Source organism: Rhinichthys klamathensis, unplaced genomic scaffold (assembly GCF_029890125.1).
Source record: "Rhinichthys klamathensis goyatoka isolate OS25496 unplaced genomic scaffold, OSU_Roscu_1.1 h1tg000505l_1, whole genome shotgun sequence".
NCBI classification, from domain to species: domain Eukaryota; kingdom Metazoa; phylum Chordata; class Actinopteri; order Cypriniformes; family Leuciscidae; genus Rhinichthys; species Rhinichthys klamathensis.
Window position 1 is genome coordinate 1,023,621 of NW_026606986.1, and position 13,174 is coordinate 1,036,794.

At 39.0% G+C, this 13,174-nt stretch overlaps 1 protein-coding gene across 1 annotated transcript in view; it reads left to right on the plus strand.

The window, feature by feature from the left end:
- Positions 1–13,174, plus strand: part of LOC130072804 (stromal membrane-associated protein 1-like) — a 54,762-nt gene that overhangs the window by 17,024 nt on the left and 24,564 nt on the right. The window contains exon 2 of the mRNA XM_056238069.1: positions 11,472–11,605. Coding sequence (XP_056094044.1) covers positions 11,472–11,605 — 134 coding nt within the window. The remainder of the gene's footprint in view (positions 1–11,471; positions 11,606–13,174) is intronic.

Genomic DNA, 13,174 nt, shown 5'->3' on the forward strand with positions numbered 1-13,174 from the left:
ACACATACACAAACACTTTGGGGTCGGTAAGATTATTGTAATGTTTTCGTAAGTCTCTTATGCTCATCAAAGCTGCATTTTTTGATAAAAATACTATAAAAACAGTAATATTGTGCAGTATTATTACAATTTAAAAAAACTATTTTCTATTTGAATATATTTTAAAAGGTATTTTATTCCTGTGAAGGCAAAGCTGAATTTTCAGCATCATTTACTCCACTCTTCACATGATCCTTCAGAAATCATTCTAATATGCTGATTTAATATTAAGGAAACATTTATTATTATTATCAATGTTGAAAACAGTGGTGCTGTTTAATATCTTTTTTGAAACTAATATATATCAGGATTCTTTGTTAAAGTTTTATTACATGTATTAATAAAACTTCAACAAAGTTGAAATGCAAAAATACATTTATTAACATAGAATTTTGATATGACAATGTAGCCTAAAAGTTTTTACTGTTACTTTTAATAAATTGAATGTGTCCTAGTTGAATAAAACTATACATTTCTTTACAAAAAATTATATTTATGTGTGTTTTCGATTTAAAATGTATCTTTCATTTTATATGTTGGCTGGTATTTGATATTTAAATGTTGTGCCAATTTCCCCTTTTTTATATTTAAATTACCTTTGCAGTCATCTAATGTTCCCAAATCTCTAAAGGGACATTGTGTAGGAATTTCTCCCATCTAGCGGTGAAAAAATGTATTTAGCATTCAAACGAATTGTGCTCTCCAGCGCCTCGCTTTTTCAAATGCGCGTTGCATCTACGGTAGCCATTATGTACCAAAAAGCTATGACAGGATGTCTTCTAATAGCACTTCGTCGAGTGTTCCTTCGGGTGAACAGGTTTGTTATTTCAAACAAACAGCAACTTGACACAACGAACAAACGAATGTTACAGTATGAATTACTGACTGTGAAAAACATGAACTATTGTAATAAGTAGTTATGCCTTCTTTATTCGTTATATTTTCTGAAGTACGTGCATTAGATATCATCATCAACTTTTAACTATAAATGTTCATCCGTCTATAAAATAAAGCACACAACCAAACAATGAAAAAAAAAAGCTTGTAATTAAGACTGTAACATTGACTTACCTGTCGAGAAGAAAGCAGGCAACTTCAGCGTCTCTTTTGAAATGTTTCTCCTGCATTAGCTCTATCCACCTGGTAAAAAGCTATCCCGACATTAACTCGTGTTTTTTGTAATCTCCGGTCACGTTTCCTTTTACGATCTATTTTGGACTTTTCTGGCGACGAGGATTTGCAATGCAGCATTTTAAACTTGCCGGGGCAGTGACAAGCGCCTCTCACTGCTCTGCTCCTCCGTTTCTGCTGCCTTCAGTTACGTGACGCTGGCTCTGAACGAAAACGCGTTGTGGAAACGCGTTGGCCTAGTACTTTTTGTCCCTCTCTGCTATTATAGTTTTTCAAGATGGCGGAACTACATGGAAGCCTCCGTGGACCTACCCGTCCCATGTATATAAAGAGAATAAATTCTTCGTTTACGAGGATAAGTCCGATAATTGGCAGAGGTATTTGTACACCATTGAGGACATATTTATGAATAAAAATATTGATTTTAAATAATAAAATGCATTAAAAAGTACACATTGTCCCTTTAAAAACAATAATAATTTATTAATATTCTTAAATGTAATCTTTAGCAAATCTCATTTTCAAATTGTAGATGTTATAATGCCTAAGGTCACTTGTAGCATTTAAAAAAAAAATGTTTTATTGTTTTACTTTTAATTTATTTTAATAAAACTGAATTTATTTGTCATCAGCCTTAAACTGAATATAATTATTGGCTTATTGCTATCGGCCAGTACTTTATGGTGCATTTCTGATTTACATCTTACAAAAACTGATAATGACTTTAGCTAAACATCACATCTGTGTTTCAATATTTTTATTTTTATTATTAAACTTGGCCAATGAATTTGCTTCTCCTGCATCCTGTGCTTCTAATAGGCCAGCTGAAGGGTGCATTATGGCATCTGTTGAACCAGCGTGAATGTGCTTTTCGTTCAGCCCTATATGCGTTTCACTCCTGGTGTGAATAGACCATTCGCCTGCAATTCGTTTAGCTTTTTCATCTCCCGTTTGGTGTGAAAGGCCCTTTAGATTGCATGAAGTGTGTTCACTATGGCAAACAGCTGGGGGTCCGTACAGCTAGCACCAACACTAATGGGCACAACTGTGATGGACGGGGCAGAGCCGCATATCCCCCCTCCCCCCTCACTCCACTCTATTGCATAACCAGACACAGTTTCTCCTCCAGTTATGGATAATAAATACACACATGCATATTCACACCCTGTTATTTGGTGCAGGTTGAGATCTGTGCGATGTGGTTGTTTTCCACTGTCACCTTTTTTTAATGAGAGAAAAATGGAGGCTTTTAAGAAAATAACAGCTCTTTTAAAAAGGCTCAATAGGTGACCTTATGCAGTACAAAAGTGTGTGTGTGTGTGTGTGTGTGTTTGATAGACTGCTGTGCCGATTCACTAGGCTGAGTGCCACTGCAGGAAACTTCTGCTGCCTCACTTCCTGTTTTTTTTTTTTACTAGGATCCCACCGCCACATTCCCAGCATGCTATGTGCAGTGACCTATACTCAGCAGTCTCTGCTCTCAGTGACTTACTTAGAGATGCGCACAGATGCACTGTACAAGCGTGGCTTGCCCTTACAGACCAAGTGAGGCATGAACACACACACAAACACACAGTCTGTTATATAAATATCATCAGCGCTGTCATGCACTAAAGAAAGCAGAGCGAGTTCTTTTTAATAGACATATGCATATTATTTTGCGGAACTGCACTGAGAGTGTTTGTGTTCTGGGTAGAATACACACATTGTTGGACCTTTGTTTCTGATGTCATTTGTGAAAATGTGTGTATATACAGTTGTAATGGAAATTATGTTTTCAATGAACAAATCAAAAAAAAAAAAAGTAATTGAAACGGCTCAACACAACTAATGTTTCAAGTGGTTTCCCCAAATTCAACTGAATACAGTATATTCCAAAAACATATTAAGCAGCACAATTGTTTTCAATATTGATAATAATCACTGAAGACTGGAGAAATTCAGCTTTGCCATCACAAGAACATTTGACATTTTTAAATGTATTAAAAATAGTAATATTGTGAAATATATGCAGCCATGGTGATCACAGGAGACTTCTTTCAAAAACATACAAAAATCTTACCGACCCCCAACTTTTGAACGGTTGTGTATATATATCAGTTCAGTTTTAAACTCTCATAGCCAGCTGAAATACCCCTCTTGTCCACAGCCATTCATAAGTATTCGTTGTAGGTTTTGCATCCTATTCAGCTGTTAAAAGCAAGTCAGATGTTGAGAAGGGCAGCTATGATGTGGGAGCCTGAAACACAGCAACTGGCCCCTGTCCCTGGACCAGACTGGGACAATCAGCACCAGCCTTTTGAAGTGTTACCCGAGCGTAGCTGGAGGGTCCTCCAGTTCTTTGAGGTTTCTGGGTGAAGTACAGTGGCGCTCTCTTCTCCTGTATTTTCTTCTTCCCTCTTTCTTTCTCCCTCTGTCTCCCTCTCCTCCCTCTTTGGCAGAGCTGATGGAGGGGTTTAGGAAGGAAGTGAAAAGAGAGAGATGGGCTCTCGTCGCCACAGTTACCCATGCCCCCAGAAGTGAAAGATGGAGGGCAGAGGGGACTATTGTTTATTTTGACTAATGCTTTCTTGTAGCCTTGAGGTGACATTGACGAAATGATGCAGCCAATCAATTTTCAGTGAGACAGGTGCCAGAAAGGCACAGATGACATGTGTGTGGGACAAAGAGTTTGTGTGATTTACACATCTTATATCGGCCATGTTCCATTGTTCATGTGTGTTCTACCCAGGCAAATGAGCTACAGGCTTATAAATCTGGGGTGACTCCTCAATGAAGTGGGCAGAGACCTGGGAACTGCAGAGGCAACTGTAAATCTCCCACTGTACCTACACACACAAAGTCCCAGCGAGCCCTGCTCTGGATGTTTAGACACTGAATAATTTATTTGGCCTGCCTTTTAATTGAGTTTTCAGGGAAGGGCTGCCTTGCACACCTAGGGTGTCCTGTGTTTATAGGCTCCCCAAAATGTTATCTCATTACCCAGCTGTTGAAACTGAAAGCATCCTTTTGCATGTTCTCCTCAGGTCTAAATATAGCACGCCACAGTCTTACTGAGAACACTTTCTCTCTCACATCTTTCTAGTGCAGCCTTGTTCACAGCATCCGGTTCCCATTTCATAGAGGGGAATGGTGAATTATTAGCCAATGTATGTTGACTGAGGGACTTGCCCGCACCGATCTACATCTGCTGCGACCAGCTGTGGAGATAATGAATGGACTGGGGAAGATGAAAATGAGAGGAAGTAGAAAGATCATGCGGGCATGTCACAAAATTTCCCCCGAAATTGCCCCTTTTGGACGCTAGAGGCCGTCATCAATCCCCTCAGACTGGGAGAGCTTAGGTAGGGTCATAGGTCATGACCTGTCTTGGTTGCAGCCTCTGCCAGTTCCTCTCAATCGCAGCACTTCCTGTTTATGTAGACATGTCTGTCTGCAGGGCTGTGAGACAGACAGCAGTTAGTTATCTGACCTTTACTCTTGGCTGGTTATCAGAGTCCTTGTTTACACCTGGCATTAACATCCATCTCAGTAGGGCTCTGCAGCTTGACAGTAGGCTATATACCATGCAATGGTAGATGTTATGTTAAAGCTACAGTCTACACTGCAAGTTATGTTGCAGACAGGCGCGCCCAGCTTCATTTATTTTAATTAATTTCATTTTGACACATCTACTGTGTTTGTTTGTGATGTAGAGAAAGTAAGTGTAGATTGTTTATGGTTGCCAGCAATGTAGCAGCAATTCAAGTGATGTGCTGTCATACTGTAGGTTTGTGTGTATCGGTTATTTTATCATTTTGAATGTTGCTCATCCAATAGTACCATTTATAATGTATTGCACTGCTACACAGTACCAGGCAGCTGTTGATGCCAGACTTGTTCATTCATTTGATATATTGAATCTTACAAATAAATATCTTTAATTTGTGAAATATTTAATTAATCCTTGCATTTAAATTCTTTTTAATTTAAGTAAATAATTCATTTTATTTTATTTTAACATTCAACTTAATGTAATGTAATTCTCTAAATACTTAAATATTAAACTAATTATTTTAATCATAATAAAGTATTGTAATATATTATTGTAATATTTTATACTACCATGATATAAAATGACTCATCATGATATTTTGGTATTGCTATTTTTGGCCCCCTCCTACATCTCAGATAAGCCAATCACAAGTGCGCAGCCAAGACAGATTACTGTTACACTGGCATTATTATGCAAATTAAATATTTTGCCTGTAATCCCTTTTGATCAGATTTTGGTTGTGGGGAAGTTATCTGATTAAATATTTCTAAATATTTCAGCGTATCACTGCAGGCATATTGAAAATGTATTTGTGTATTTAGAACTGCACTATTCTGGATAAATTGAGAATCAATTTTAAAAAATAAATAAATGGAGATCATGATTCTCCCACGATAACGGACAACTAAACAACTTAACATGTAATTTACTTGGGGTTCAGACAAATGTTAATTGCTGCAGTCTATTTAAATGTTTAATTCGTTTGAATGTATTTGACAAAAATTGGTTTGAATGAATGATTCAATGACTCATTAATGCTTCACTTGTTTCATTACTGGATTAATGACAAAAACATTTGTTTAACAGTCACTTGTATGTTATCGATACAATTGTTATTTGAAGCGACAATTTACTTTCAAAAGGTGATTGATTTTGATCGCTTCCGTAGATATCAGTGTTTATATTCCAACTATAAACCTTTATCCCAGTTTTTCTGTGATATTTGAACACATTTGTAACACAGAAATAAGTAACGATACTGTGTGGTTTAAAAGAAGCTGATAGCCTAACTGCTCTCTCTGGGGCAGCGGCAACACAAATTTGAATGTTCCACTCTGTGATTTTTGTCAAAGGTTTAATAGACATGGCCGAGTCACTGTCATTTAGGAATAAGATTGTGTGGGTTTAAATTGAGATCGCAAAAGGTATTTCTATTTTTATTTTGTATTTAATTGAGCTGCATATATATACACTCACCTAAAGGATTATTAAGAACACCTGTTCAATTTCTCATGAATGCAATTATCTAATCAACCAATCACATGGCAGTTGCTTCAATGCATTTAGGGGTGTGGTCCTGGTCAAGACAATCTCCTGAACTCCAAACTGAATGTCAGAATGGGAAAGAAAGGTGATTTAAGCAATTTTGAGCGTGGCATGTTTGTTGGTGCCAGACGGGCCGGTCTGAGTATTTCACATTCTGCTCAGTTACTGGGATTTTCACGCACAACCATTTCTAGGGTTTACAAAGAATGGTGTGAAAAGGGAAAAACATCCAGTATGCGGCAGTCCTGTGGGCGAAAATGCCTTGTTGATGCTAGAGGTCAGAGGAGAATGGGCCGACTGATTCAAGCTGATAGAAGAGCAACTTTAACTGAAATAACCGCTCGTTACAACCGAGGTATGCAGCAAAGCATTTGTGAAGCCACAACACGCACAACCTTGAGGCGGATGGGCTACAACAGCAGAAGACCCCACCGGGTACCACTCATCTCCACTACAAATAGGAAAAAGAGGCTACAATTTGCAAGAGCTCACCAAAATTGGACAGTTGAAGACTGGAAAAATGTTGCCTGGTCTGATGAGTCTCGATTTCTGTTGAGACGTTCAGATGGTATAGTCAGAATTTGGCGTAAACAGAATGAGAACATGGATCCATCATGCCTTGTTACCACTGTGCAGGCTGGTGGTGGTGGTGTAATGGTGTGGGGGATGTTTTCTTAGCACACTTTAGGCCCCTTAGTGCCAATTGGGCATCGTTTAAATGCCACGGCCTACCTGAGCATTGTTTCTGACCATGTCCATCCCTTTATGGCCACCATGTACCCATCCTCTGATGGCTACTTCCAGCAGGATAATGCACCAAGTCACAAAGCTGGAATCATTTCAAATTGGTTTCTTGAACATGACAATGAGTTCACTGTACTAAAATGGCCCCCACACAGTCACCAGATCTCAACCCAATAGAGCATCTTTGGGATGTGGTGGAACGGGAGCTTCGTGCCCTGGATGTGCATCCCACAAATCTCCATCAACTGCAAGATGCTATCCTATCAATATGGGCCAACATTTCTAAAGAATGCTTTCAGCACCTTGTTGAATCAATGCCACATAGATTTAAGGCAGTTCTGAAGGCGAAAGGGGGTCAAACACAGTATTAGTATGGTGTTCCTAATAATCCTTTAGGTGAGTGTGTGTGCCCTTCCTTTTTTATTTTATTTTATTTGTTGTTTTCTTTTGAAGCCGGTGTGATGACGGGTGCTAAGATGGCGTCATCACTGCCTTAGTCATTACAAATTGTGGGCTTCTGTTTCTTTTTCATTTGTTATTTAAGGTTTTGTGTTTCTGTTGACTATGGTGCAGTCCCTTAGGTTCATTATTCTATAATACTCATTTATAATAAGTTTAAGATATGCTGTTGGAGTGGATTGCAGATAGGTGCACATATCAGTGGTCTTCACAACATGTTATGTCTGCTATAGTTTCTCTTTGATTTTCTCATTAACCACACAGACAAGTTTTTAGTAATGCATTTTTGTTATTTATTATTTCAAATTTGTATTTATTTCTACATTGCAAACAGTTACCCCACATGCTGTCTACTCACCATTTCCTGTTCCTGTGACTCCTCAAAGGAGGGGGCGGGTCCACAGCTTTCCTTTTTCTTGGGTCGGGTTAAACCATTTTTACTAATAGGGAACTTAACCCTTGGTAATGTAGGCATGGAGAAATGTCTTATGGTGTTTGCATTTAGTTTAAGTTGCTGAATGAGTTTATTTTATTGATTTTTTTGATTTTTGAAAGTTAATTGGATAATGGTCATATATTTAAGCTACAAAGGTTTTGTATTGATACCCCTGTAGTTGGTATGGTCTTGAGTGTAATGAGCCTGTTCTAGGCTATATAAGACAGTCTAAACTGAACCTTGGGAGAAAAAGGATGGGGTTATATTGCTGAACGTATCATGAAGATTTTTGCTGCCTGTAGCAATTTGTTTTCTTTGGTTATTGTTATATCAAAGTTTGCACTGAGTCCAGTGTATGTTTATTTTTGTAATTTATTTTTATTTTTTTTGGTTTAATTTTGGAATTGTTTCTGTGACACTTCACTGAGAGTTTGTACACCCCTACTACTCCACTGGCCTTTAATAAAAATCCTCTGTGGGATGATATCTGAGTCCTGAGCCTATCTACCACCTCCCCTTGATCTCTACGGGACACGTTATGACAGCCGGATGCAGGGTTCTCATCACTGATCTATATAGATCAGTGGTTCTTACATACCTGGAAGGAACACCTGGAAAATCAGGGAACTTCTGGAAAATTAATAAATTAATAAAATCTTGCATGGCATGGGAATTTCTATAGTCAGTATAATTTGTTTTAGTTATTCTCAATTCTTCTGCTCGAAATACTCTTTGTGAGTGCGTTTTCTCACATAGAAACACAAAAGTATTTGTAAGAATCATGGACAAATTATGTAAATTCATTTCAGGGTCCCCACACCTTCTGACTAATTAGCATATCCAGCCCCCACTGCAGCGTTTCAGTCCAGCGGGGAGGGTGTGGAGAGAGTTCCTCTAGCACTTCCCCTCTGCAGGGGCACTGCACCCTTCACTGCATCGGGCTCCACTCAATGACAAATTAACCCTCTTTAATTGTGGGTGAGTTATGCAGCTCCTGGTGCAGCGGTGTGAGGCACAATCTTGCAGCCTTTTATTGGGCTAATAAATCTGGGAGGGTGGCAGACGGGGCTGGTGCAGCCAGCCGGATGGTAGTTTGGGGTGGGTGAGAGATAAGAGACTGGAAACCCGCTCTCTCTCATTACCGCAGTTTTTGCCGGAGTTTTTCCTGTGTTTTGGGGGAATCTTGTCAGCCTGTTCACGCGTCACTCGTCCTCTTTTGTCATCTGAGCAGAGAACAGAAGCAAGATAGCCATTAATATCCTGAGCAATTATGCAGGATGAATTATGAACACGCTTAAAAGTGAAGAAACAGTGCGGTATTGTTTGTTATTCTAATGGCTGTACTTGTCGTGAGTGTGTGAGTGCTTTTTCCATTCAGGAGCTGTGTGGGTGGCACTGCCGGGGTCAGTGGTTTACTCTACTGTTGCATGATGGGCATGCAAAAGCATGCCAGGCATCCTGTGGGCAGAATACCATCCCCCCCGCTACCACGGATACGGCTCCGTACTGCGAGAGCACGTGAGGCGGAGGAAGCGAGTTGGATGTTTCCTAAGATGGCTGACAGGTGTAGATAAAGCCAAAGAGGGCGGGTGAACCACAGAAATCCATTTCCCAGCAAACCCTGTGATTTATGGCCCGTCAGGAGTAGTGTTCTCACCAACACCAACCGACCAGCGGAGAGCTGTCAGGACCGCTCCACTGCACCCGCACCCCCCAATCCATCCACCTCTACTAGCAACTTCTCACACAAACGCTATTGACTTCTTTTCAGTTTCTCGAACAGAGCTGAAAAATACTAGGGAAGTGCGAGACTAGTTGACTAAATGTTGCCGTGAGTTTCGACGTCGTACTAGTCGTTTACTTTTTTTTTGTGCACATTTATGTTTTACTTTATATTTCTATTAAGGCTATGTTCAAAGGGTTAGGGGACAATACCGGTATGGAATTTTAAACCTGTTTAAAGGGGAAACATTATAAATGAAACTTTCTTAACCGCAACATATCTATTCTATTCAACAGACTAGAATATGTAAGGAATAGTTGATGACAGGTAGTTGAATTATTAGAAAATAATGCACACCGAGGTGGTAATGACGCGAAGAGGAGTTGCTGTTACACCTCGGATGTGCATTATTTTCTAATAATTGAACCGACCAGAGTCAATCATTCCGCTTATACTATGGTTACCACACCTCAAGAGATTGTTCAGATGTTTTTGTCCTTAAAACGCTCTTGTTTAGGACTACCTCATCCCACGCCTCCGTTGCTAATTCTAAAACGTTATTTTAGAGCTAGTAATGGAGGTTTGAGTCATTTATAGCAGACTAATGCTGTTATTAGAGAGAGATTAAGTGTATGTGAATTACCTGAGTGTGAGAAATGTCATGTCACTTAAGTTGCTAAACTATTTTACTGATAAAATCGCCAGAGCAGCGCTGACAACACGTTTGTTTGTGAGTGTGTGTCTGTACTGTATGTGTGTACGAGTGGGAGAGAAAGCGGGAGAAAGAGAGTATGCTTTATGTACATAATAAAACTTAATTTTGTAGCAAAAAACATGGAAGTAATTTGATGTTTTTATCCTATTGTGTACTATATTTACTTGCTGGGTCAGTGTTGTTGTGGGTTTTTGATTCTTTTGTTGTTGTAGTCTGTAAGGACCTTTTGTAAATGAAATCATTTGGCGAAGTGATAGAGATATATTAATGCGGTCAAGACCTGCTTGGAACTACTTTAGCAGTGCGTTTCCCTGAAAAGAATTGCACACCCTAGAACGTTCGTCAACCAGATTCAAACATTCAACAGCCCTGTAGTATGAACTTAAATGTATCATTGCTGGTAAACATCAAGTTTAACATACAATGATCATAATCTCTTTCAGCGGCATTCAGTTTGGGAGTTGACTGATTCCTAGATTAAGTATGTTAATATGGATCGCTTATATAGACTGTCTTCTGGGGGTTTCTTAGACTAGTCCGTTACAAAATTTCCATTTAAATGTTTTGGCGATTAGGTGTGGCGTACATCCCTAAAACATACATAACCTCCGTCTCTGCCTTTGATGTCATCTACAGTCACAACGCTTCCTTCCACCCCCGTGCTATTGGAGTCACTTCTGAGAGCTGAATATTACACACCGGGCTTAAGATAATCACATACAGTCTGTATTGTAGCACAATTCACATTTTTCTTCTCCTTTTTTTTCAGTTGCTGATGAGATCAGGAGTCTCACAATGTAATTTCACCGTTTTATTCCGGTACCTGTGGCTATTGACTTTTGATTCAGGTGGGCTACCTGCTGCATTCATCTGGCGCTTGGATCGAATTTTATTATTACAACTGCAAAATTCCATTGTTTAGATATGGTTTTCAGCATCACAAAACAATGCCGTTTATTCGATGCAGTGGCGAGGCAGAATTACGCGGCGGAGCTTGAGGCGGCTGCGGCACCATGACTCAGAAGATTTATTTTAAACTGCTGTTTCTTCACTGCCTGTTATGATGGTGTTATCTGTTTCAGATAATGGGAAGTGCTTTACTGCAGGTCTAAAATCTGTCTGTTTTCGCTCTCTTTCCCCGCAGGACCTCGATGGGCCTCTTGGAATCTTGGTGTGTTTATTTGTATCCGCTGTGCTGGAATACACCGGAATCTCGGAGTGCATATATCACGTGTCAAATCAGTCAACTTGGACCAATGGACCCCCGAGCAGATACAAGTATGAATATTTTTGTGTAACACTGTGTTGGTTGTCTTTTCTTTCTTTGTAGGGCTGAACGATATGTTTCAGGCCTGGTGATGACCCACCTCTCAAACTTTTTTTTTTTTTTGAACAACTTCTCACATTCATTGATCAAATACACTACCATTCAAAAGTTTGGGGTCAATATGATTTTTGATGTTTTTCTTATGCTCACCAAGGCTGCATTTATTTGATCAATACAGTAAAAACAGTAATACTGTGAAATATAGTTACATTTAAAGTAGGGCTGTCAGTTAAACGCGTTATTAACGGCATTAACGCAAACCCATTTTAATGCGATTAATTTTTTTTTATCGTGAGATTAACGGTCTTTTTGGCCTAGCAAACTTTGTAGGTTTTTTTCCACATGCTTTTGCAACAGGACGCGGCATGCCCTATGAAACTCATTGATTTCAATGGCTTGTGCCGTGCGAGGACGTTTTGTTGCTTCGTTGACCAAAGCGCAAGAGCAGCGGCGCGCACGCCGCGGTCAATTTTTTTTGCCACTGTGCCGATTATCAGCGCGGCCAATAGAAACTTTTGGCATCCAAAAAGTTTTGAAACTGGTGTAGCGCCGCGCATTCCGCATCCTGTCTGAAAGCACCGGATCTAGCTAGACCGGAAACACACTTGTTGCGAGCCGGCCAAATAGTAGGTTAACGTTACGTTTTGAGTGGATGACGAGCACGAGACGCCGAAATGGATGCCAATAAGATTCTGAATTAAAAAAAGTTGCCAAATGGTTCCATTGACAAGACCAAAGTGATCTCTGTGTTTTGTCGTTGTGAACTGAGCTAGCACGTCCAGTCTGACACACCACTTGATGGCCAAGCACACACACACAGCTGATGCAAATTCTCCGCCCCCTCGTCAATATCAGGATCTCGTCAGTATTTCTTTAACCCTTTTTTTGATGGACAGTGTTACATTGTGTGAGAGATTATTTGCTCCAAGTGAGAATGTTTTAGTGTGAAATTGAACACAGTATATGCCAATGTTGTTTTCAATAAAAAACATTTGCACAAAGCAAGCCGATCCACTTTTTCATGTTGATAAGAGCATTAAAATTAGAAAAAATAATGGGACAAAAAGAAATCAAGAGACATTTAGAATAGATAAAAATGTGCGATTGATTGAGATTAATCGCGAGTTAACTGACATAATGCGATTCAAATATTTTAATCGTTTGATAGCACTAATTTAAAGATAACTCTTTTCTATTTTAGTAAATTTTAAATAGCAAGTTATTCCTGTTATTGCAAAGCTGGATTTTCAGAAGACATTATTCCTGTCTTCATTGTCACACGATCCTTCAGAAATCATTCTAATATGCAGATTTTGTGTTCAAGAAACATTTCTTATTATAATTATCATTTATTTGAATTGGATATTTTTTTAGCAGTATAAATACTTAATTGTCATGTTTAATCAATTTAATGCATCCTTGCTAAATAAAAATATTGATTTATTAAAAAAAAAAAAACTCTTACTCGCCCCAAAAATTTGAATGGGGCAGTACATGATTTTTTTGGCTTGAAAATGGAA